At 40.7% G+C, this 23,735-nt stretch overlaps 2 protein-coding genes across 3 annotated transcripts in view; both read right to left on the bottom strand.

The window, feature by feature from the left end:
• Positions 1-4,168, bottom strand: part of TAFA4 (TAFA chemokine like family member 4) — a 103,040-nt gene extending 98,872 nt beyond the window's left edge. Inside the window, exon 1 of the mRNA XM_054076497.1 lies at positions 1,881-4,168. The gene's annotated coding sequence lies outside the window, so the exon portion shown is untranslated. The remainder of the gene's footprint in view (positions 1-1,880) is intronic.
• A 150-nt stretch (positions 4,169-4,318) lies between these two features.
• On the bottom strand, positions 4,319-22,785 carry EOGT (EGF domain specific O-linked N-acetylglucosamine transferase). Of its 2 annotated transcripts, none has more exons than XM_054076488.1 (16): positions 22,465-22,785; positions 20,961-21,190; positions 19,909-20,009; positions 19,234-19,342; positions 19,048-19,142; positions 17,879-17,983; positions 16,658-16,764; positions 14,830-14,933; positions 12,891-12,983; positions 12,067-12,138; positions 11,451-11,537; positions 10,281-10,349; positions 8,928-8,989; positions 7,248-7,367; positions 6,163-6,265; positions 4,319-5,790 (listed from the first exon to the last, which is right to left on the bottom strand). In XM_054076488.1, exons 2-16 carry the CDS (start codon positions 21,168-21,170, stop codon positions 5,644-5,646), a joined length of 1,584 nt encoding a protein of 527 aa, XP_053932463.1. In that variant the 5' UTR covers positions 21,171-21,190; positions 22,465-22,785; the 3' UTR covers positions 4,319-5,643. The 2 variants fall into 2 exon arrangements, with proteins under 2 accessions (XP_053932463.1, XP_053932462.1); XM_054076487.1 differs by having other exon boundaries at positions 20,961-21,185.
• Positions 22,786-23,735: the final 950 nt, after the last annotated feature.

The following is a 23,735-nucleotide window of genomic DNA, read 5'->3' as shown; positions in this document are numbered from 1 at the left end:
TGTACAACATATTGCAGCAGGATTGGGTTGTATGTCACCCAAGTGAAAATCAGGACCTTGCAGCTGAACAGGAATTGCATTAACTGCTAAAAAGTGACAGCTTGGTACAAAATGTTCTTACAAAAAAATCAGAAAAAGCATTTAGCTACAAAAGTTTAACTGATAATTATTTTTCAACACCAAGTTGCTTAAAGGAAAACTGAAGGAAAGTGTTCTGTATAGGATCTCAATAATTGTATGCTAAAATCTAAAGTCTTGCCTGGATTATGCTTTTTCAGGCATTTCCTTGTACAAACAGGAAAGGGGGAAACCAAATCATCATCTGCAGGAGCAGTGGCTTTATTGCACTCCTCTGTGAGCTGATTCTCTGCATTTGAAACGAAATGCCCTTTACTGAAACAGCCAAGAAGCATTGGAAAGGTCTCTAGTGCCACCTCGTGCACTCTGCTAAAACAGGCAGCAAGGGTGCTCGGCCTTGCCAGGGCATCGTGTCCATTCCAAGAGATATTCCCAGCAGCAGAGCACACTGGGATAGCCATGGCCACCTTGGTTGGTGCCATGACCCAACATCATTGCCCCACTGCCAGCAGGCTACTCCGAGAAGCTGAGCAACCCAACGAAACCCACGGAGACATAATGCACAACTCTGCACCTGGCCGGACACCACGGATTGCAAGCTCTGGGCTGATAATACTCAGCAACCAATACAATAAACACAAATTCTCAGTGACGGGGGAGCTGAGCATTAGACGACCGATTTCTCACCCTGTACTCAAAGGATTCATGTATCTTCTGTACTGCATTGTCTCAAGTGCTCTTCCAAGGGCCAAAATCAGATCTGATTTTAAAAAAACCCACACAAAAATAAAAATCAATGTTAGAGGCTATGCATATTCAAACAAATTCAAGTACTTTTTGCTACTTGTCCTTCTTTGTTTTGCCATAGAAAGATAAGAAGGGGAAGTAAAACCAAGAAAGCATAAATTAAAGAGATAGAGTCTGCTCTTTATTTTGGAGTTTATTCCCTTACCCAAAAGACAATGGTAATGATAGAAATAGTTAAACTTATAGTATACTACATATATAAACATATTTACATCCATTTATTATATTTTATTTATATACAAATATATTTTACTAATATATTTTATTATAAAAATATTTCACTTTTCTAAGAGAGGACAGCAGCCTTAACAAACTGCATTGGAGTGTTTGCACTGGCCATCAGCTCTTCCCAGCTGTGGCAAAACACCCCACAGCCACCCACCCACCCACTCCCCTCCAGCTCCTGTCCCCAGCACAACCTGGCAGCAGCCACCCACAGTTTTTCAGCCCTGGCCCTTCTACCTCAAGCCCCATATGGCCAGAGACGCTACTCCTCTCCTCACCTGGCTCACACTCGGGGGAATTCAGGTCCTTCCGCTTCTCACTCCTGCGCCTCCTTGTAGTTTATGATAGCGTTTTCACAACCCTCATTTTTTGTCCCAGTGGGGTTTCCACACACACTTCTTGATTTCCAGTTGCCTTTATGGAGGTCTTTTGAGCCTCAGGCTTGGGAATGATTTTACCCACTTGCAGCCTTTACACTTATTCCTCCCTCCTCACCCCTTTCACTCCCTCTGCTCATCTCCCGCCTCCACAGAACACTTTCATCAGCTGTGCTATTTATAGAGACACTCCTAGCGTACATCGCTCAACACCACCAACACAGGAGTTACTAAAACTTAGGACCTGGGCTCACTAAGTCTGGCTCGGTCCTCTTCTTCCAGCCCTAGTTTTTTCTAGACAGGTTCCCCCGACCATAACCAAGACCTGTTTACCCTCTTCGATGTACCGCCACAGCAGATGAGCAGCTCATACCCCTTGCATCAAGCCCTTACCTGCAGGACAAACAAGGCTGCGGCAAACAGTTGCAGTTGCAGGGTTTTGCTAAGCTGGCTGACTCGGGCTGAAACACATCCTCACACAGGTTGACCAGCACAGTCCACAGCCAGGAGGAGCAGCTCCTACTCAGGGCAGGTCAGAGGCTTCAGGAGCTGCAGGCTTAGCAGCCTCATGCCTGTGCTGTGCAATGAGAACTGAAACGCAAGAAAGATGATGAGAATGCATGAAGGAATAATGAAGAGCCACCCTACTTTGGCTGCTTCAGGGACAAAGCCAGAAGAGCATTTGGTAGCAGTTCTTTTATTTCAGACAAAACGTCCAATCCATGCAAAATGTGCGTTCAGCAGAACAGAAGTAAGAGCTCAACCTCAAGGCAAATACTGCAAATTGAAACAATTACTCAATGTTGAAATAAAAGAAAATTATCCCCTCACATTTTACTCTTCTGAGCAGAGAAAGAGCTCTCAAGGAGAACGTTTCCTTCAGCTTCTCTCCTGCTTAAAAAAAGTAAAAGATTAAGAGACATTCTAAACCCTGAATTTTCTCATTAATGGTACAACTGGAAAGATTAACAGCAAAAATTAAACTATTTCATTATTATTTAATTGCTTTTAAAAACATATTGCCTTAATATTTATAATCACACTTTTATGATTAATAATCCCGATTGACTATCTCCCCATCACAAACTATTTTGCACACTTACCCAACTTCCATAGAACTTCATGAAGAAGAAACTGAAAAACATCTTGAAGACTTCTAATGTAAAATGGAAAGACACTGTGTGCAACCATAAATTATTCTTTATTTCAAATCCAGCTCTGTTTACATTGTACATAAAACACAGGCAACCCTATAAGCATTCAGGAATGGCAACGTTCATTAAGTCCCAAAACTAAATTCCCCAAGCTGATGACAACATGCCAGTTAGCACTGATTTTAAACAACAACAACAACAAAACAAAAAAATCAGGAGTGGCAAGGAACAGGATTTCTGTAGTCTGGTAGGAAAATATAATTCAGAGCTATATCATGCCTAAAGAACAAGTAGCCCAAAAGTCTCATGGGTTCCCTTAAATTCCAATTTCAAGGCAGATTGAGATGGCCCAGACTTACTTTCTGTTTTCTTTCTGCTGCCAAGATATTATAATTTTGCAACTTTTTGTAAAGCCAATCAGCCAAAATAGTATTTTCATCCCAGTAATAGCCATAAAGGCTAAAGAATATGTTGGCTATCAACTGCGGATGCCACACTCAAATTTGCTGAAACTAGTGAATGTTGGCAGGATATGTTGCCCTTGGATTAGGTCCTCCACACATTCAGGCATGTGTTCAACCATTTGTTTTAGCGAGTCCTAAGAGAGCTTGAAAGAAAAGCTCTTCATTAGCTGCTTCTGTACAGATTCAAGTACATGCCTGCACTCACACATGGGCTTCAACAGAATCATCTGCACTGCAGAAAGTTGAACGTATATAAATATTTTCCACAAACCAATTGTAAAATATCAGGCAACAAAGCCATCAGTGTGAGGTGATAGCATTATCTCTGAATGAGTCCCAGATAAATAAATCTGAATGCTAGTTTGGACCTCAGAACATCAGGTTGTCATAGAAGGAGAAAACAGAGACATGTGACTTTATGCAATTAATAGTATTTAAAACATTTGCCTCTAAAACTTGGCAAACAACATTTTACACTATGTTTTTTTAATTAAAAAGCTTTTCTATTTAAAAAAAATCAAGTATCTGCATAGTTCATAGTAAAATGTCTTCTTTATTTTGAGTTGGTTTCATTCTAACTCAGACATTTTACTGACTTAAGTTTTATACTATTTTTTCTTTAAATATCCCACAAGGTAAAAAAAAAACCACACAAAGACATACAAATATACAGGAAATGGTATTTCTCAAGGGATATTTTTTCTTCTCCCCTTATGTCAAGAAGTGCAATTTTGCTTCTATGGTTCTTTAAAGTAAAACAGTTTTATCCATCAGTAAAATGACACACAATACTAGAAATTGCACCAGATACTTTAATATATCTTGTGTTACCAGCTATATCTATCTTTTCCTATGCACTGCTTGAGGCCGTCAGAGATCTATTTGAAAATGATGCTTACAGAAACTCATCTTTACCAGTACAGGCAGGGCAGTAAATGTACCTACACTCTGTGAAATTGCTTATGACTGTTGGAGAATGGGAGTCAATAACAGTTACAATTATACCAGCGAAATGTTTACATTTACTGTAACTGTCTTGCTTTTGCATACAAAAGCATGCTCTGCTCCAAGCCACTGAGACCATATGATTACACTGCAAGTCTACATTCTCAAAAAAAAAAATCCATAATTTAACACAGAACTCTGGGTTTTATCCCACTGAACTCAATTCTTCTACACATCCTTCTGGCTCCACTTAAGACATAAGAACTACTCCCTTTTTCCCCCCACTAGCACCAACAAGTCAGCTCTGAAGGAAACTTCCTGAAGAACTCTGCTTTGCTTTACACTTCCTTCTCTGAAAATAGTGAAGTATGCTACTGGCTTTGGAAGGATTTTCAGGTTTTCTAGATTGACTCTTCAGTATTTTGAGAAAACAAGAACATGAATAAATTAGGTGTTGAATGACTCCAAGAACAATGTTCCCCATGACTTGGTTTCCTTTCAGCTTCAGCTGAAAGACACCCTACACATCCTATTGTTCTCTTGAAAAGAAAAAAATAGAAGTCCATTCCCTTTAGCATCCAGAAAAAGACTTGAGTTTTATTCCAATTTCCTCAGGTTTCCTATTGCAGAGTGCTGCTTTATGTGGAAAAGTTGGAAACCTCCATTACCTGAAGTTTTGTAAAAGATTTACCTGCTTTGAGACAGAAGACTGACTAAACCTACTGAGCAGGCCTGTTGTATTTTAGCATTTAAAACTACATGGAGAAGACTAACATTTTACATTCAAATGCAAAAACATAAGACACTGCTCTCTAACTTGCAAATGTTTCTAAATTTGAAATAAAAGTCTGCAGTGTCTGCTGACTCAAACAACAAAAAGTTAAAGCTTGCTTAACCACTTCATTCTTACAACCACTATTTTACAAAGAAAGATCTTCAAACCTAGAAACAACACAGGGACAAGCATAGCGATTACATGGATGGTGATGGAAAGAAACTGACAAGTCATCCTGGAATCACTGCATTGTGTAACTCAACTGCAAATGACACACCGTGCAGTATTTTACAATAGAAAGGCAATTCTTAATCAGATTTTTACTTACAGGTACAGGATTACACTATAAAAGCACCCAGCTTCCTGAAAAGTGGAACCGAGGAGCACTGATAGGCCTAGTTCGTTCCCAGAGACTATCCTGAGGAACCAACCTGTAACACTCACCATCTTCTACCACATCCTCACAACAACAGTAGGCATAAATTATTACAAAATTCATATCTACCACAGAAAATCTTACATGAAATGGATGGACATATCTTTGTATAAAGACCAGTATTTCAGAATTTGGAATGCAAAAACACAGTGCAAAACCCAAAACAAGTTCTGAAAAAATAGTTTTTATATATCAAAACCTCCCAGAATTAAAGAACATGATATAAAGATAGGGTATGGTGCTAAGAAATGGCTTGACAAGTTAATAATGGGTTCTTTCCCTCGTAGAGGTTTACGTGTTTCACATCAGCACTTTGCTTTATGTTATTACAGTATTTTTATGGAGTGTTACTTAAAATTAATATTTCAGTCAGAAGTCTAACTTAGAATTCATCATGTTTTACCCTAAACGGCCACTTGGAATGCTGTGAAACATGATTTGCAGCCAGAAGCACCAAGTACATAAATTCTTCCACATCAAAGGAGTAGTTCGTAAATTTTGGATGTTCTCCCAGTGTTGGGTGGTGTCCCTAGAAGAATGAAATAAGGCCTTTTAGAAAGAAAAAAAATATCCTCCATTCAAAGCATTCAAAAAGCAAGAAAATAAAATTAAGCATCTGCCATTTTAATTTATTATTTCTAATCCACTGATCTGCTCTGAGGCAAAAGAGTCAGCAAAGTAACTGCAGAACAGCAGCACTATGGATGGCTTGGATTAACGGCCAATTAATTTCATTTCTCTTCTTCCCTCAGCTACTAATATCAAAATTTCTTAATCACAATAGGGAAGTTATTTTGGTCCAAGGAATGAAAATCATAGTTCAAATATCTGAACACAGATCAGTAAAACAAGTCAACTTTAAAATGCTTCAAGTTACAGCATGCCACCTTTCCAACATTACCTGATCTTGAGGAAATACTTTATTTCTTTTCCGCCAGGTGATGTAGTGGATGCCTCTTAGCCTTGCCAAATCCAGGTAACAACGTTCATCTTCACAATTGTATCTAGGGACAGGCAGAAAAAAAAAAATCAGGCTTACCTAGAGACCACGTTCAAGTTTACTGCTGTGACAAGGGAAAACAAACTCCAGAATGTTTGTTACCCATAGACAAACCCCACCGCACAGTAAACAACAAGGGCTACCATCTGTTCTTAAGATGTGGCCTAGGAGACAGTTTGAGGCACAGCTGTACACCAGACATGTTCCTGCTCAGCTGCAGTAGCTCTTGGACATGTAAAACGCCCTGGAATTCTGAACTCGTTTGGAGACAAGACTTGTTTGGACAAAATACTCACGAGCCAAGATATGCCGCAAAGCACCAGCTTCACAGGCTTCCCACAACAGGGGCTTTAAGCACGTTTCCCAGGATGGAGAATTCAATGCTCTCCTGAGAAGTGTGCTGCATTTTTGTTGAGTTTTATAGAACTGGAGTGTCTGTTAACAACCCTACCTGGTGACAAAGTGTGTCCAAAATGAAGTTTCTAGAGAAATTTAGGTAAAATAGAAAGACACACAGCTGAGCTTGGCCAGCACACTAGCGCTTGTGTCCTCAGAACAGAAAGGAATATATAAATAACCTTCTGGGGGATCTTTAACACCCTGGACATGCATCTGTAACCAATCACCTGGATCACCAAAACACCATTAGACCTCAGACTCACCAGGCAGAATCTGATCAGTGACACACTTTTTTTTATGTCATTTTCCCCAAGCGATTGTTGACCAGGCTGTGTTTTATTTATACTACACATCTCAAGAAATAACAGGCTAAACTTGTATAATACAGTTAAACTCTATATTATAATGAAAGCTTCCTCACTTTTGATTCCCAGAGGAAGAGACTGTCAAAAACAAAGTCTAGATGAGGGTGCAAGACAAACACTCATAGTCAAACACCTGCAAGGGAGAGTGCTTCATTAACACATAAGATCAGACATTAGCAGTTGTGTACAGAAGAGAGAGGAAAGAGAGAGATACAGACTTACAGTTCAAAAACAACAGCCCAGTCCGGCAGAAAGAGTAAATGTGTAAGTCCAGCTCCGTGCATCCCAATGAATATATCAGAGTTGTGCGTAATTCTCAGTTGCTCTGAAAATTCAAGTTCCCTGCAGACAACACAACAAAATCAGTGATCTGGCATGCCTATCCATCTTGGCAAGAATTAGTTACATGTAGAAAGCGCAAAATTAACTTAAGGGAATACTGAAAGAGAGAATTGATTTTTCAAGGAACAATACTAAGAATCACAAATGCTGCAGCCAGCAATAACTCAGCATGGAATTAAAAGAAATGCAGACAAGTTTCAAAACTCCACAAGAGTCTGTTCAAAAAAAATTTTTTTTAAAAGTTAAGCTTTTTGTAAGTTTGGGTGGTTTTTTTTACTTGCATTTAACAAAAAGTTTGCATCACCTTTTTTTTTTTTTTTGTTTTGTTTTTACAAAAAACACCACACCACATAAGACCTAAACTGTATTTCAGTTAATGTAGAAGTATATAATTCCTGTCTAGAGATGTGGATGAACGTATGCATAAAGCAGCAGCTAGAAATAAGGAGACCAAGCTTTTTTCAGCTCCTGGAAATGTCACTCTCTCCCGTTATTTAGAGCTTACAGTCAAAGGAAATATGGTCTTTAAAAAAACAGGTGTTCCCTGAGCACAGAAGGCAAGAATGGACTAAAGCTACTTAATTGAAGAGAAGATAGACAACTGGAAAGGGAAATTACAATAGGCTTCATTTATGTACAAACAGTTCACTCTTGAAAAAGGAATAGAATAATGTCCTCTCTGACTACTTTGATGAGAACAGTAAGAAACTGGCTTAAGCCAGGGAAACCCTTCTAACTCTGACGACAGGGATGCTGCAGAATAGCCGTGGAAACTTGTAATCCTGAAAGGTACTACACACAGTTTGGCCATGCCTTCAGTGGGATGGTCTGTAATGCTTCTCAAGGATATCTACCCTCTTTTCTGTTACTGGATTGCTCAAGTGCTTTCATTGACAGGGGAATTGGAAGCAACTCTTGACTTCCTCACATTGTCTCTGCTTTGGCCAAAACACTGATCTCTCAGCGCTGCTTCAGTTTCTTACTCTTCCTGCATGATCCTTGACAGACTGTCGAGCAGGTGGGAGCTGCTGCTATTTGGCCCAGGCACACAGCACTTGGGAACTTGTTCTTCAAGCCATTTCGTACTGCGACAGTACCTTACCACATTTGGGTACCACAAACTGACCCTAAGTAGTGTCTTCAGGGGCCCCCAGAGCAGCAAATAAGCCGAGTTATTATTCATTACTAAACAAAGGGTCATGTAAAATAAGACACTAGCATCATACAAGAGAAATCCTTGTTGATCCACAGTTACTGCAGAGCATCAACAAATCCTAAAGGGTGATAGCTGTGTTAGGAAGAGAGGAGGAAACACAGAAAAGCGATTTCAAAACTTGTTCATCATATAGTAGCTTTACCTGAGCCTGCTAACTCCAACGCATCATAGGATAGGAGTGCTGAACTAGCTCACCCACCACTCCCTCAGTAACACCCTTCCTTAGTGGTTCTTGGATTTTGCAAGTTCTAGACATTGGGGCATTCATAGCTGAGCCTGTAGACAGCTTTCAACAATGACAGGCAGCACAAGATCACACTAGTTTCTTCCATTAACTTACGTACTTGTATTTGTAGTCTACCACTTTGACCTCCAATGCCGATACTGTTTTCAAAGCATTCACAAGCTAAGGAAGAGAATAAAAAGACAATGATTCAGTATTGTCCCTCAGTTAAATCATCTCCTGCACTCCAGACCACTTTACACACTCCTCCTCCCCACTAGAGAATTATGATGAGACTAAACTTACTGCCACTGCCATATAAAGGAGCAGTTCCACTCCTTTTGTGCCTTCCCACCCAAGATTATTTCTGGCAGAGCAACCCTTTGAGGAGACTAAGCTCTTCTGCAGTCTCACACAGGCTACTGTTGACTTTTGCATGCTCCAGGATCCAATCCTAAATGACTCCAGCTCAAACGTTTTGCCAGAAAGAGGGGAAAGATGTGGTTGGATTTCCAAAAAGATATTCTAACACCTGAAGAAACATATCGGTTGCTAGAAGGATTTTCAAGAACACCTTTCTAGATTAGACTCCTACTGACACAAGTGAAATGACGTTAGAGTCTGGGCTTCTAACTTAAAAGGGCTTTTTCTATGGCCTCAATCCATAGCCAGCATCAGGCAGAGAAAAAGTCAAGTATTTTCTTTTACGAAAGTATAGTAAAGATAAGATTAACATTTCCCCTTCTGTCATGAATTCATTACCAGAAAACACAATACACGTGGTAGGGTAGGTGCACAGCCTAGCAGATAAGGCAGAGATCTAGCAATCTGCACTCTGTCTATTCTGTTACTGAGCTACTGCATCAAACAAACCTCAGTTTCTCCCCACACAAGGTGGGGATGATAATGCAAACTCATTTCTGTTAGGCACTAACAGCTAAGAATGAAGTCAGGTATGAAAACATTAGATATTATCATTTTACCCCAAGAGAAGCTACACTGCAAATCTACTAAGTTGCATGATTTGAAAAAGTGAATAAGAAAATTCATTAAGTTTTGAATGCACATACTCAGACACAATAGCTTATGCATTTTAATCTGCAAGCATAACAAAGGTTTTTGTTAAGAGTCTTCAACACTGGGGATACTAAAATAAGACAGATAAAATTAAATCATTTTGCTTTCATATTATCAGAAGCTCTGTGTCTGTTTGTTAAGAGGAAATACTTTTCGTATTACATCTGTAGCATTCCATTGGATATTTTAAAAGGGCAGCAAGGCTCAGTGTCTGGTGTACAGAAATAGAGACTGGCTACAAGACATATTAGAAGAAATTAATATTAGCACTGAACATATTTGTCCAAGATTTGCTAGCAGATAGGTGCCTTGGCTCTGCTACAAAAAATAAAACTCAATTCGGTGAGAAAAAATGAACTTCTGATAAATTTGTTTTAGAAGTAAAAAAGGACCACACCTCGTTCTGATTTAATATTTTCCGGTAGTCTGTACTGCGTGCAAGTATTGTGACTCGAATTTTCCCATCCTAAAAAGAAAGAAGCAGCAGTGTATTAGCTATGAGGCAGACCTTACAAAAATATCCCAAACACTTCCATGCTTACTTTTGGCAATTTAAGCAACTAAATATGTTCCCTCCTCATGTAACAAATGATGTAACCACCTTAAAATTCACATCATATTTTCCAACAGATTAAAAGTGTCAAAAACTTTGTGGAAGTCTGACTATTAACAAAAAATAAAACATTTTCTGAAAGATTTATTTTATTCAGTACAAAAGAGCCTTTGTATTACACTTTATATGGCAGTTTTTGAAAGCAGCTTTCAGGATGGCTTGTGCACAAGGTCCTTGGAAAAAAATATTTTACTTCTATAACAGCTCCTCCTTTTACCTCTTTAAATTAATTGGACTCACCAGGGTAAGTGTTCCAAGTGAAATAAACAGATTTAACTGCATGACTCCCATTAGTGTCAGCAGGAGGACCATAACTAAATGCCCGTGCAGTGCTTTGAATGCGTGCCCCTCAGGGATAATATGCAGGCTACTCTAGCAAGTTCTTCAGAGCCCAGAACTGCTGTATCTGTCCATGTAGCCATCACAACCATTTGCAAAAACTACCATCATGTACGACAGAGAAGCCCAAGGCCCGACAGATGGTACCAGGCCATGACTGGAAGGACAGGACTCAAATCATTTCTTCCTCCGATCTGAGCTCAGCAGAACAGATGAGTATCGATAAAACCAAGCTCACTGCATCACTCTGTGGGATCCCGTCTGCAGGACCCAAGGGCAGCACTTGGTCGGCATCCTCCAGGAGAGACCATACCCCATTATCTTGCTCAGCTAAGGAAGGACACAAAGGCCTTGAGCACAGAGAATGGAGAAGGGGAGGAGATCCTAGGGTTGGAACGAGCATGTTCTAAAGTGTATCCTATGGAAATAACAGACATGAGGGCAACTTTCACAAACATACACAAAGGTTTGCTGTAGGCCTTTATAGAATAGGCTGACCTACTGAGCATCACAGGAAAGGACAATATACCTTTATTCCCCACTGCGTCCAGCTTGCTAATAATGTTCCTCCATATTACAGCTCCACATTACAACTTTATTATTCAATTATCATACCTTGGGTCCTTCCTGTGTGATATTCAGTCTGTGTAATACATGCTGAGAAAACGCTCTGAACAGCCCCGTACCGTGACAGCCAGAGATCTGAAATTAAAAAAGCAGTTGTTCATTCAAAAAGTTATTCTGCTCAGAAAACCTCTCTTTGTGACCAGTCTTTCGCCGTTCTTGCGGAACAAAAGCCCAGTATCATGCACTGCACTAAACATGTCACTATTCACTGCAACACAAGTGGTACTTTGATTTAGAAAGAAATATAACTCCCTCTACAGTGTTACAGCATGAGCTAAAGCCTCGGGGAAGTCTGTCGGTGTACAAGCTCTTGTGCTCTGCAAAAATACCAGTAAGTCCACAGTGCCCTCATACTAAGCAGGAATAATAGGCACCTCAAGAGCTGTGACACTGAAGACTGCACACAACCAGTTACTATCAACCAGCTAAAGCAACTTCAAAATTCTAATCTTTAAGGAAGATCATTTCATATGGAATTGCATAGGTCTTGAATTACGTACATTTCACGATAAATCAACTAGATACTTGAGAGATTCATCAGCTCAGATTTTATACTGTCACACATACATCTAGTTCACACAGTGGATGGATAAAAAGAACTCACCAATGGAGTGTTATAAAACAAGCCATATCGCATTCGAGGCAGTAATGAAAAGACTGCTTCTTTAAAGCATACCTGCAAAGGAAGATCACAAGAAGTTACACTGCACTGCGACCTTCCGTTGGCACATCTCGTGCTCATTCAGTAGAGTCACTGCTTATAATGAGCTAGCAATTACATGCTCCTGTCAAGAACATCCTCACTTCCTTGACTGTGCAAATGAATAGAACAAAGACAATCCTGATCCCAAAAGAGTCTCTCAGTCAGGATGCTACAGATGCAAGTGTGGGAAGAGGTAAAAAAACCAGCCCAAAACAGAACAAACAGACTAAATAGAAGAAAATCAGTTAAAGAATGGAGAGTTTAAGACAGGCTTTAAAGGATCTAAGAGACTAAAAAGAGCTCTGAATGAATGGGCACATTTTTTGGTCAGAGGAAAACTTTTTTGAATGATAAGTAACAGGTATATTAACAGTTGCAAAGGAAGATAAACACCTGAAGAGGGAACAGGATCCTTAAGAAGACAGTATTATTTGAAAACCCTTTACTTCAATAGTAGGTACTGCAGAAGTGAAACCAATACATGCGTATCGCCTCTCATATTACACAGAAGTTGGATCCATCTATATAAAGCATAGACACGCCACAGAATTAGGTTACAGCTGCTGTCTCTTTTTGTAAGGTAGAAATACTCATATTACAGAAATTAAACATGCACAAAGTATTAGCATATTCTTCTGAAACACCTATATCCACAAGCAGCTTGAGAAGATGTCATATTTCCTACCTAGTGACTACGAACTAAAACAAAATATAAAATCCCATACCCTTTTAGAGTCAAAAGTCTTCAAGTGTATGACTTCATAGTCCGTAAATGCCTTCCATGTCTCACTGAACAGGTCACCATAGCCATATGAGCTCTAGGAGTAAAGGAAAAAACACAATGGCATAAAGCTTACATAAATACACGTAAAAACTCTCTTCATGATTTAAATTTCTACATAAGAGTTTTAACATGTAGTTAATATGTGCATCACCACCATGGGACCTAAGACAGCCCAGCATAGAACATAGACACTACAGAACACAGAATCCTGTGTTTACAATGGCAGTTAACTCAAACTATCTGTCAGGTAGTTATTTTTTATTAAAACAGCTCTATAAATTAGCAATCTAGACAAGTTCTTCAGTAGCAGATCATAACTTCTGAGTTAGGAGGAAGAAGAAACACCTACTACTTTCCCCAGAGACAACAGAAAACGCGTTAAATTTCAAGTGCCAGAAACATAGAATTGGTAAAAAGCATGAACCTTGACTCCTGAGACTAAAAAACCACCTGGGAATTAAAGCACACCAGTAGTGTTTGAAGTAAAAAGTCATACCAAGCCTGTTTCATGTTTGCTTCTGTTTTGGGATGGTCTCTTGTATCACAAATTGAAAGCAATGATCTGGTTTGACAGAAGAAACAAACAGCCAGGAAACTCTGGTTTGCATAACTTTGGCAAGCTACTACAAAGTTTCTCTACAGGGCAGTATAAAACTTGCCCCTTGGCAGCAATGCTGTCAAACCTTTAAAGAATCATCTACCGGCTACAACACTGGCCTAGCAGCAGGGGCTCTAGCCCTTAGATTTGTAACATTTCCTACACATCTCATGGCTAAAAGTCACAACCTCTTGCTCTCTGAATGCAATTAAACATGACCTCAGTAGCCCTAGTACAGATTCTCACTTAAAGCTTCTTTTCAACTCCGAAGCTTGTTCAGGCTGCTTGGAAAGATATGTGGAAATACTGCCAACAAGAAATTCGAGAATAAGACTACAAATGACTGCAGAAGAGTACACAAATCTAGTGAAATGTAAAAGAACCTAAAGCGCACCAGATTTCCTTCAGCTGAAGAGATGCTTCCTTTCCCTTCTTCCGCCATTGAGCTTTAATGAATTTTTTCAATCCATATTACTTTCTGGCTATCTGTATTACAAAAACAGCTCTTCCAGATCAGAAGTAGAGAACCGAACTTCAAAGCTTTAAATGCCACTTTCCAATCCTATCTCTCTCCTTAAAAGTGCCTTACAAGCATTGCTTTCCTGCATTTGCAGACATAGCGTGCAAATCAACACCCAGTGGATTTCCTACTCATTTTCTGCTTTGTTTAACCTACATCTAAGGGCATTACTGTTTAATACAAACAGTGCACTGATTCTACAGCGACTAGAAAGTATGGCCAAATCTAATTACATCAAGGAGAAAAAAAAAGAGAATGGATAATAAACTCAAGTTCATCTTTTGATCAGCATAGACAGCTCATCAGCAGTTAGTTGGTGCCATCATCTGGCTGTACATGGCACTGAACTCAAGCAGCCTGAGCAGTTGACTAATTCTAAATGATAGCACTGTTACAGTACTTACTTTGAAAGGTACATTTGGAAGACTTATTTGATTCAATAATGCGATATAAGAAAAAGAGCAGCTTTTCAAAGTAATTTACGGTGCTGTGTGATACACCTGATCCTTCCAGAAAGTCATCAGAGCTGGGTTAACAAGTCCCTGTATAACATCTGGAGAATTTGCTACTGGTAGGCATGCTTATTTCAGCTTTCAAGATGTAAGGTAACTAGAAAAAAGGGTCTCCTTTTTTTCCAAACCTGATCAGTTCTACATGGCTAAGCCCACAAGAAAGCAAAGGACAGGATACTGAAAGCTTCAGAGTCTCTATAAAGCAGAAATACAACCCCTTATAAATAAGTTAAAAGCACGGCAGACTTACAGTGTCCCACATGACTATGTTGACATCGGTACTGAAGGAATTATTAACATGCTGGGTAATATAGAGATTGACAAAATCACAGAAGTGATGGTACATATTAACACCTGAGAAAGAAAGAATTGTTAGTAAATGCTACATTTCTCACTCCACTTTATTGATTCATGCATTTTTTTTTCCTTATGCACCCTTAAAAAAGCAAACATTTAAAGGGAAGGAATCAAGGTAAGAAATCTTCAGTAAAACACATTTTGTAAAGTTCAGAGACATTAGAAGAGCAGCCAAAAGACAGCATAAGAAAAAGATAAGTTTCACAAGCTCTTTCTCATTACAACCCACAGCTGCTTTCTGAAGTACATGAAAGCAACCACTGCTTCAACAATAGCTAGTTAGACATAAAGGCAACATTAAAAATAGGCCTTCGGCACTGATCTTGATTCTACTTTATTAGGGTTTAAGGGAAGCTCTGTCTGCAGGACTACAAGACAGAACTTGTACTTGTACATCAGCCAAAGCCTAAGTAATTCCTCAGTTTTTTTCTCAGAGCATTCTTCTTCATTCTTGGTTTCTTACGTTAATACCTTAAGACACGGTGCATAAAAAACTACCATGAAACAATGGAGGCAATGCAGTCCTGTTTCCTTGCTAGTGAAGACCAGACCCCAATTTTGGGACCAAGTGCACTCAGCCGCCGCTTCTACGCTTCTGACCAAGCAGAGTTGCCATGATGGCAAAGAGCTGCCGGGCTCCCCAGCAGCTTTCCTCCGCCTCCCCAAAACCAAAGGGGCTGGATAGCATCATCTCCCACAGCTAGGCTGCCTTGCTCAAAGATACAAACTGATAGCACGGCAATTCTTCCACAGTAGCTGCTCAGGGGCTTGCCACAACTCTGCTTAAAATACAAGACACTGGTCTGCAGGAGAAGAGGGGCAATCCAGTTTACAGTGACAGTATGTCACAGTCTCAGAACACAGCAGGTAACTACCCAGTTTAGACCACAGCTTATCCCAAAGCACTTTGTTTGGGTCTACAACCTGAACATCCTCTGCTATCCACATTTCTTTTCAATATGCCGCATGATCATAAAGGTTGGTGAACTTCAAAAAATGTCAGATACCACTGGCTTGATTCCTAAAGATGCTTGGGTGCTGCCTCTCATGGATTTTGGTATAGCACTGCACAGCATTCACCACAGCCCTCTGTAAAGAGAGAGCTAATTTCTTCCTGTAGTGTCTTTTCACCTAATTTTGAAACTTTAAGATTAAAATAGGGTTGTGTGGTTTGGCTTTCCTGGGGGGGGTGAGGGGAAAGTATTTTAATCAACTAACAAAACTTATTCCCTTGACCTTTGTCTTTGAAGACCACTTCCTCTACTTCCCCTTCCGTATCATTCAACACGCACAGAACCCTCAGTTACTGAACACATACTGCAAGATACAAATACTCATATCCCGTGTTCCATGGTATGAAAACCATGATGCAGAAACACAGCCAAAATCAAAGACATTGTACAGAAGGGTCTTTGGCACAAAGTCAAAGACTCTGTCAAAACCCAGTCAAGAGTCAATGACTGTGCAAAACAAGTGGCAGGAATGGGTTTTCGATTTATTTATTTATTATCGGTGGCAAAATGTAATGACTTAAATCTAAGTTTCCAAGTTCATCAATTGAACTACAGGAAACAAAGAATTTAGAAGTCACTTCAATTTTCAAAAATAAAAATGTGCTACGAGTAAACTGGACAACCAAAGTCACAATGTGATGGGCAAATTGGACCTGGGGTCTTTTTACTGCAGTACTACAAGATAAATAAACTGAAGATACTAATTACCTGCATCTAATTTCATGAAGTATGTTGGCTTTTCAACAACAACGTCACACTTCTTATCTTCTAAAGGTCTGAAGTCTAATGCAGTAAATGTCTGGAGTTCTGCAAACCTACAAAGGTTCAATCACACAGAACATGCTTTGTCATTAACGTATTTAAACAAATGTATTTCACGCATCTGAAATTTAATAATTCTTCATCTAGTCCATTTGATTTAACAGGACTGCTGAAAACTGATAGAATCTGACAATTAAAATTATTTGAAATTGTAATGGAAGGTTCTTCAGGTTATAAGCTTCAAGAGGTTAAACACCGCCTTTGATCTCAGGAGTGAACAGCATCTTTGATCTACAAATCAAGGAAGTAGAGAAGTAACAAAGAGCCCTAGAGCCTAGATCTGCAAGTCTGTCCAACTTGATCTGCATTGCCCAAGACACTTTAGCAAGATCTTCATGCTTTGGTCAGAATAATGCAATATTTATTATCCCTGGATCTAAACAAGGATGAGCAGTTTAAATGACAATAGCAGGCAGGCAAGAAAAAGCCTTCTCTTCCTCTGCAGCCATTCTTAACTGAAACGGACCATCAATGCAAAATGAAAAAAAAAAAGGAAAACACGAGAGAAGCATAAAAATTAATCCTTATATGGACCATAATGGCTCAAATTCCTTCACGTTTCATCAATTAAGTGGCAATGCAGTTTTAAAGCACCAACACGCAACCTGTGATGCTCAACCAGCTACCACAAAGCACCCTCTGCACTTCCTACTCAGCCTGTAGACTGCTTCCCGTTTCACATTCCAAATAGGTTCAGATCAGGTATTGCATTGGCCCTAATATCACCAGGGACTGTGTGAACTAAGGCACAAATGCAAATTTCAAGGCATTTCACAACAAAACAATTGTATCCTTCTACAGGCAGATCAGACATAGAACCAGCATCTTGTCCAGAAAACACCTGAACGTTGGAACTTCAAATTACAAGACGTTTTCAGATTTTGCTGCTGTAAATTAGGGAGGACACAATTACACATAGCATAGTTCAGAATATTCCGCATAGATGTAATTACCAAAGGTATCTAATATGAACTCTCAAGTTGACCACAGAAAGGAGGAACTGTTTCCTCAGTATGAACCCCCCTACAGACAGCTGCTAGTGCCAACGAAAAAGTAGAAAAAGAACTAGTAAGAGAACTTGGAAGCAGTCTTAAAAATGATTCTTACCAAGACTGTAGAGGGCTCTTGCGCTGACCTTCAGCCAAAAATGCTTTAACATCAAGCGTGCAATGACCTCCAATTTCTCCCTTCTGGAAAAAGTCTTCTTTGAATCTAATGCAAATTAGTAAAAGTCTATCAGCTTTTGTGTAACAGTGCTACAAGTGCTCTGCAATCTCAATTACACACTCAAGCCAGTGCGAGTTAGTCTCAATTCTGCAAGGTCCCTCATACATATAGAAAACCTGAGTATTTTCTTCAGCATAAATCACTTTTCCCACAATTCCCAAACAAAGATAAGGTATCCTTGAGGTTCTACACATCAATTTAGAATGCAGCAATAATCCACCCAGGAATGTTATTAGGAATAATTTTCACATACTCAAATGAGTCATTTATTTAGATTTTGCTTCATGATTACTTACAGTAGCAGCATTATTTGGCCATTTTTAGTTTTGTTTTTTAATAACAATTTCTCACTGAAATTCATCTCAGATTTCACAACCAAGTCACCTCAGAGTTTTACACAACATATGAAGAGTGAGGTACAAGAACGGGTTTAATGAAAAACTGTCAACTAAAAGTGCAGCCGAAATTAGCTTTTAGGATAGGCTGAGATGATGACAAAACTCATTCTGAAGGGTATCAGCAACACAGTCATGAACCAGTTCTTTTCAAGTCATGTGCCCAATACACTGACTTCAAAGATAAGGCAGAACAAAATGAGCGATGCTAGCATCATGGGTTCTTTTCGCAGTTTTCCAACATGTAGCATTTTAATTTGGGATGTGGGAGGTCCTTCAGTCTCACTGTATCTAAAAATGCAATTCCTGGTTCTGACAAAGTCACCTATCATAGGAAAGGTCTTCTTGGTGCCTCATACAAAAACAATTCTACTTTGCACATTACCTGAAAGAAAGGCCGAAAACACAGAAAAGTCTTCCCTCAGAGAGAGGATTTCAATCACCCATTATCATTCCATAGAACTAAGAGCTTAAGTTTTTAAATAACCTGTACTGCTGACAGCAACAGACAGAAATCAAGAGGCGTAGACCTCAACGGGACTTCAGCAACAAAAAGAGCCCATGGCAACAAGCCCTCCAGCTTTCTCAGACAAATTCTGAAGTCCTTTTCCCTGCCATCCCTCGGCTTTACTATAACATAAGCAAATCGGAGACCTGTCATGGTTTCTCTTTACAGTTCGTAAATCAATGTACAAGTTTGTTGCTCTGCAATGCTGAAGGTACCGAGAACAGGTCAGAGATGAATCTCCCTGTTGAGAAAAGAACAAATAGGATTTCATCAATGACAAAAACTATGTTTGAAAACAAGTGAAAAGTATTCTAGCTATACTAAATACCTACTGTTGCTGCAGGCTTACAATGTGTTTTCATTTCATTGAGCCTCTCTTGAATGTAACCAAAGTCAGCCTGCTTCCAGAATATCTGTTGGGCTGTCTCAATGTCACTTGCCCTGACGTAGGAAGGAGAAAGGACAACAAAAAAAAAATAAAATAATCCAGGTCCATTGCTTAATTCTAGTAATAACATTAACAGATAACATCTTTTCCGCTGAAAGCGGAACAGAAGAGCTAGCTAGTTACTTCATTGACATTTAAGACGCAAAACAGGAAGCAACTTATCAGCTGTACGTAAAGGAAAACATCAATGACAATTTAAAGCTATTCTCCCGTAAAAGGGTATACATTTTTTAAACATTTTTTCCTCTGTTTTCAAAGCTAAGAAAGGAAATCCAGAGTTATTTTAGGAATATGAATTCAAGGCTAAATAAGAATAATGAAAATATTGTGGCAGGAAGCATTTCAAACAGTATTTTCTTCCTTAAAAAGTTACATGTTTTTAAATCATCTTGAAAGACATATGTTAGTTATCAATACACACACATATACATGTATCTTCACAAATAAACAACATTATTGCATATTTAGAGTTTAAAGGATAATTGTACGGCTATTTGAATATCAACACTACGCTCTTTTTCTAACATACTGTACTTCATACATTGAAAATGAAACTTACCATCCGGTTTCAACATAATCACACACAGGGTAACTGAACCTGTAATCTGATTTGCAAGTTTTCTCATAACCCCAACAGGATTTTAGTTTCTTCAAGTATTTCTGTAACACAGAATAACTGAATCAGATTACGCAATAGCAAAATGGGAAATTACTTAAGTTAGTTGTCAGCTTATAAACTATCTCCGCTAATAAATCTCGCATTAAATGCTTTCAGTTTGATCTGTTTTCAAATGGAGTTTCAGAAAGAATACTCAGATTCTTTATGCATAACAGAGGCTCCAAAGAGCACACATATGCACAGCAACATTATCCTTATCTTTAATATGTCTGTTCCAGCACAATCACTTTCCTGATCCCATGAGTAGGATTCCAGAGTTTTTAACCTCATCGGCAGACAGAGATGATGAAGATAAGTTCACAAAAAGCACAGTGAAACAAGCTCCATGCCAAGTGCATCACTGCTTCCCAGGCAAATCTAGAAATATTGGTTGAAAGGCAGAAGAGGGGCTGCACAGCTCCCACCCTCAGCTCTCCCAAGCAGCTCCAGCCTGAGACACTGGAATTGCTCCAGAGCCACAGAGAGCCCAGACCCTCAGGTTCACTGTCCCTGCTTCAGATGAATTAATTACATGTAACCACAGGGTAAGATCAAATCAGCACTTGTATGATTTGCCTATACTCTTGGAACTTCCGCAAAAGTCCTACAGTGCACTAAAAAGTCACAGGCTTGGAAATTACAAACTGCAGTTCTAACAGTTTTCACACAGGTGAAAGTTATTCCAACTAAGACCATTATTTCAGCTCTGTAACAATTAAAAGGGGGAAGAGTAAAAATCTTGCAAAACAGTGTATTAAATATCCAGTCTTGTGACACCATGGGTTTCAGGAAGAGTCCTACACAACTACTTCAAAAACAACAATTCCAATTCCCAACAAAACTGATTCGCTGGCAAGGAGACCAATGCACCATCTCCTTTAATTGCTATGATTCCAAGGATAAACCACCCCAAAGTCACGTTTCAACAAATAAACAAACAAAAGCAAACCTACTTTATATGGGCAATGAGAGTCCTGTTTACAGATCCCAGCAATATGCTGATTGTTGTGCAGAAAGTAGGGAATATGCTCATCTGGCAAGTTGATAGCTTTGTAGCTATATAATGGCTCTTCTGGAATGTTTTTTAATTCAGAAAGATTTTCAGCTTGGAAATTAGCCAGAATTTCTTGTAGCAACAATCCAAACATAACCAACATGAACATGGCAACCTGTAAGTTCTGTACTTATGGAATGAAAAAAAAAAAGAAAAAAAGAAACTTAACATATCTGCAGCACAGCACACTTCAAGCACCCTAGACAATACTCAGCCAAAGTCAGTCATACACTCAAAGAATTTGTACTTTTATTCCTGCAGTGGGTTCATCTTCCTCTAAAAAGTAAACTTTTACTAAGAGACTAGACGGTACAACATCAGGATTATCTACGAATCATTAGTCATTGAGGGTTATTACACACTATCAACTCACAGTCAAACTGAAATGGGTGTGTTTACTTGAGCAAAATCCCAAGAGGTCCTGAGAGTTCAAATGTGGAAACTAAGTATAGAGCATATAACATCCAGACAGTGGGAAGAAACTGTAGAAGTACTGGGGGGAGGGGGCAGGAGGCATTTTTATTTAAAAATAAGCATAAAAAGAACAGATTCTCCACTTTGAAAAAAACCTAGTCATTAGCTGAAGGAAAACTATGCAGTCATAAATAGTTGAGTTTTTTCAGGATGCTTGTTTTTAGCAGTTAGCAACACATTAAAGAAACTTTGAACATCGAGTTACAGACTCTTCAGGCCCACACATTCTACACCCTCTACAGCATTCCCTTTTGGGAACACAACCTCACCAACCATCCCTGCTTTGAGCCATTAAACTTCTCAACGGGAGGCGGTGGTGGGTGTTGGGAACGGTCTGCATCTAAAACATCTTTTTTTTAGCACTATCATTTGGATGGGCTCTGAGCAGCCTGGTTCAGTGGGAGGTGACCCTGCCCATGGCTGCGGGGCTGGAACTGATGGGCTTTAAGGTCCCTTCCAACCCAAATCATCCTACAATTCTACAGCCTTTAAGGTCCCTTCCAGCCCAAATCATTCTACAATTCTATGATCTTTAAGTTCTCTTCCAGCCCAAATCTTTCTAGGAACTTTAAGGTCCGTTCCAGCCCAAACCTTTCTATGATCTTTAAGATCCCTTCCAGCCCAAACCACCCTATGATTCCAGGATCTCTATGATCCCTTCCAGCCCAAACCACCATACGATTCTAGGATCTCTAAGGTCCCTTCCAGCCCAAACCACCCTATGATTCTGGGATCTTTAAGGTCCCTTCCAGCCCAAACCATCCTATGATTCTAGGATCTCTAAGATCCCTTCCAGCCCAAACCATTCTCCAATTCTACGATCTTCGAGGTCCCTTCCAACCCAAACCATTCTACGTTTTTATGAAAACCTGCACACCTGCTTGCAAGCGAAGCCCTCGCCAATATTACTCCCACCCAAGCAGTTTTACCTGTTTAGTTTGAGCAGAACCGCTTCGGATTTCCCAAGTAGCCAAACCTGGTGGAGAGGGAGAGGGAGCGAGAGAGCGCGGAGGCAGCGGCCGAGGGAGGCTCCCGCCGAGGGAGGCTCGCTCAGCACGCAGCCCCGCTTCGCAGCGCCCTTCCAAGACAGCGAGCCCAGCCCTGCAGCATCCCCGGACCCCTCGGGGCACCGGGGCAGCCCCGAGCCCTTCCCCTCTCCCGGCCGAGCAGCAGCGCCCGGCCCCGCCCGGCCCCGCCCCGGGGGAGGAGCCGCCGCGCCGGGGCACCTGCCCGGGGCCGCCGCTTCCTCCGGGCGCCGGAAACACCGGGAGCCGCGGGCGCGGGGAGAGAGGAAAAACCGCCTTTTCCTGCCGCCGCCCCGCAGGAAGCGCAGACTGCGGGCAGGGCGGGGTTGGAGGCGCCGGTTCGCCTCAGCGTGGCGGGGGGGAGACCATCCGGCCTGGCCTTGGGCACCTCCAGGAGGGGCAGCCGCGGGGCCAGCGCCTCCCCGCCCGCGGCGTGAAGAATTTCTTCTTCGTGTCTAATCGAAATCGTGACACTCCCCCCCAATTTCAAGCCGTTCCCCCTCGTCCTAGCGCTGCGGGCGGGACAGGCTGAGGGAGTTGGGACTGTTCAGCCTGCAGAAGAGGAGGCTCAGAGGAGATCTTATAGTGACCTTCCAGCACCTGAAGGGGCTCCAAGAAAGGTGGAGAGGGGCTGTTCACAAAGGCTTGTGGTGACAGCATGAGGGGCAATGGGTATAAACTGGAGAGGGGCAGATTTAGACAAGACACAAGGAAGAATTTCTTCACCATGAGGGTGGTGAGGCCCTGGCCCAGGTTGCCCAGGGAAGCTGTGGCTGCCCCATCCCTGGAGGTGTTCAAGGCCAGGTTGGATGGGCCTTGGGCAGCCTGAGCCAGTGGGAGGTGTCCTTGCTCATGGCAGGGGGGTTGGAACTGGATGATCTTTAAGGTCCCTTCCAACCCAAACTATTCTATGCCCTTGTAAAAAGCCCCTCCCCAGCTTTCCTGTAGCCCTTTCAGGTACTGGAAGCTGCTCTAAGGTCTCTTTGGAGCCTCCAGGTGGGCCTCAAGAGAGCAGAGGGGGAGAATCCCCACCCTCGCCCTGCTGCCCGCTTGTGTTCCAGACAAGACTTGTGCCCCCAGAGGGTTGAGCAGCTGAAGGAAGCATTAAGCATCATAGAATGATGAAATGCTTTGAGTTGGAAGGGACCTTAAAGCCCATCCATTTCCACCCCCCT

The sequence above is a fragment of the Cuculus canorus genome, chromosome 11 (genome assembly GCF_017976375.1).
Source record: "Cuculus canorus isolate bCucCan1 chromosome 11, bCucCan1.pri, whole genome shotgun sequence".
In the NCBI taxonomy this organism is placed as follows: Eukaryota; Metazoa; Chordata; class Aves; order Cuculiformes; family Cuculidae; genus Cuculus; species Cuculus canorus.
This window is presented reverse-complemented; position numbering and strand designations above follow the sequence as displayed.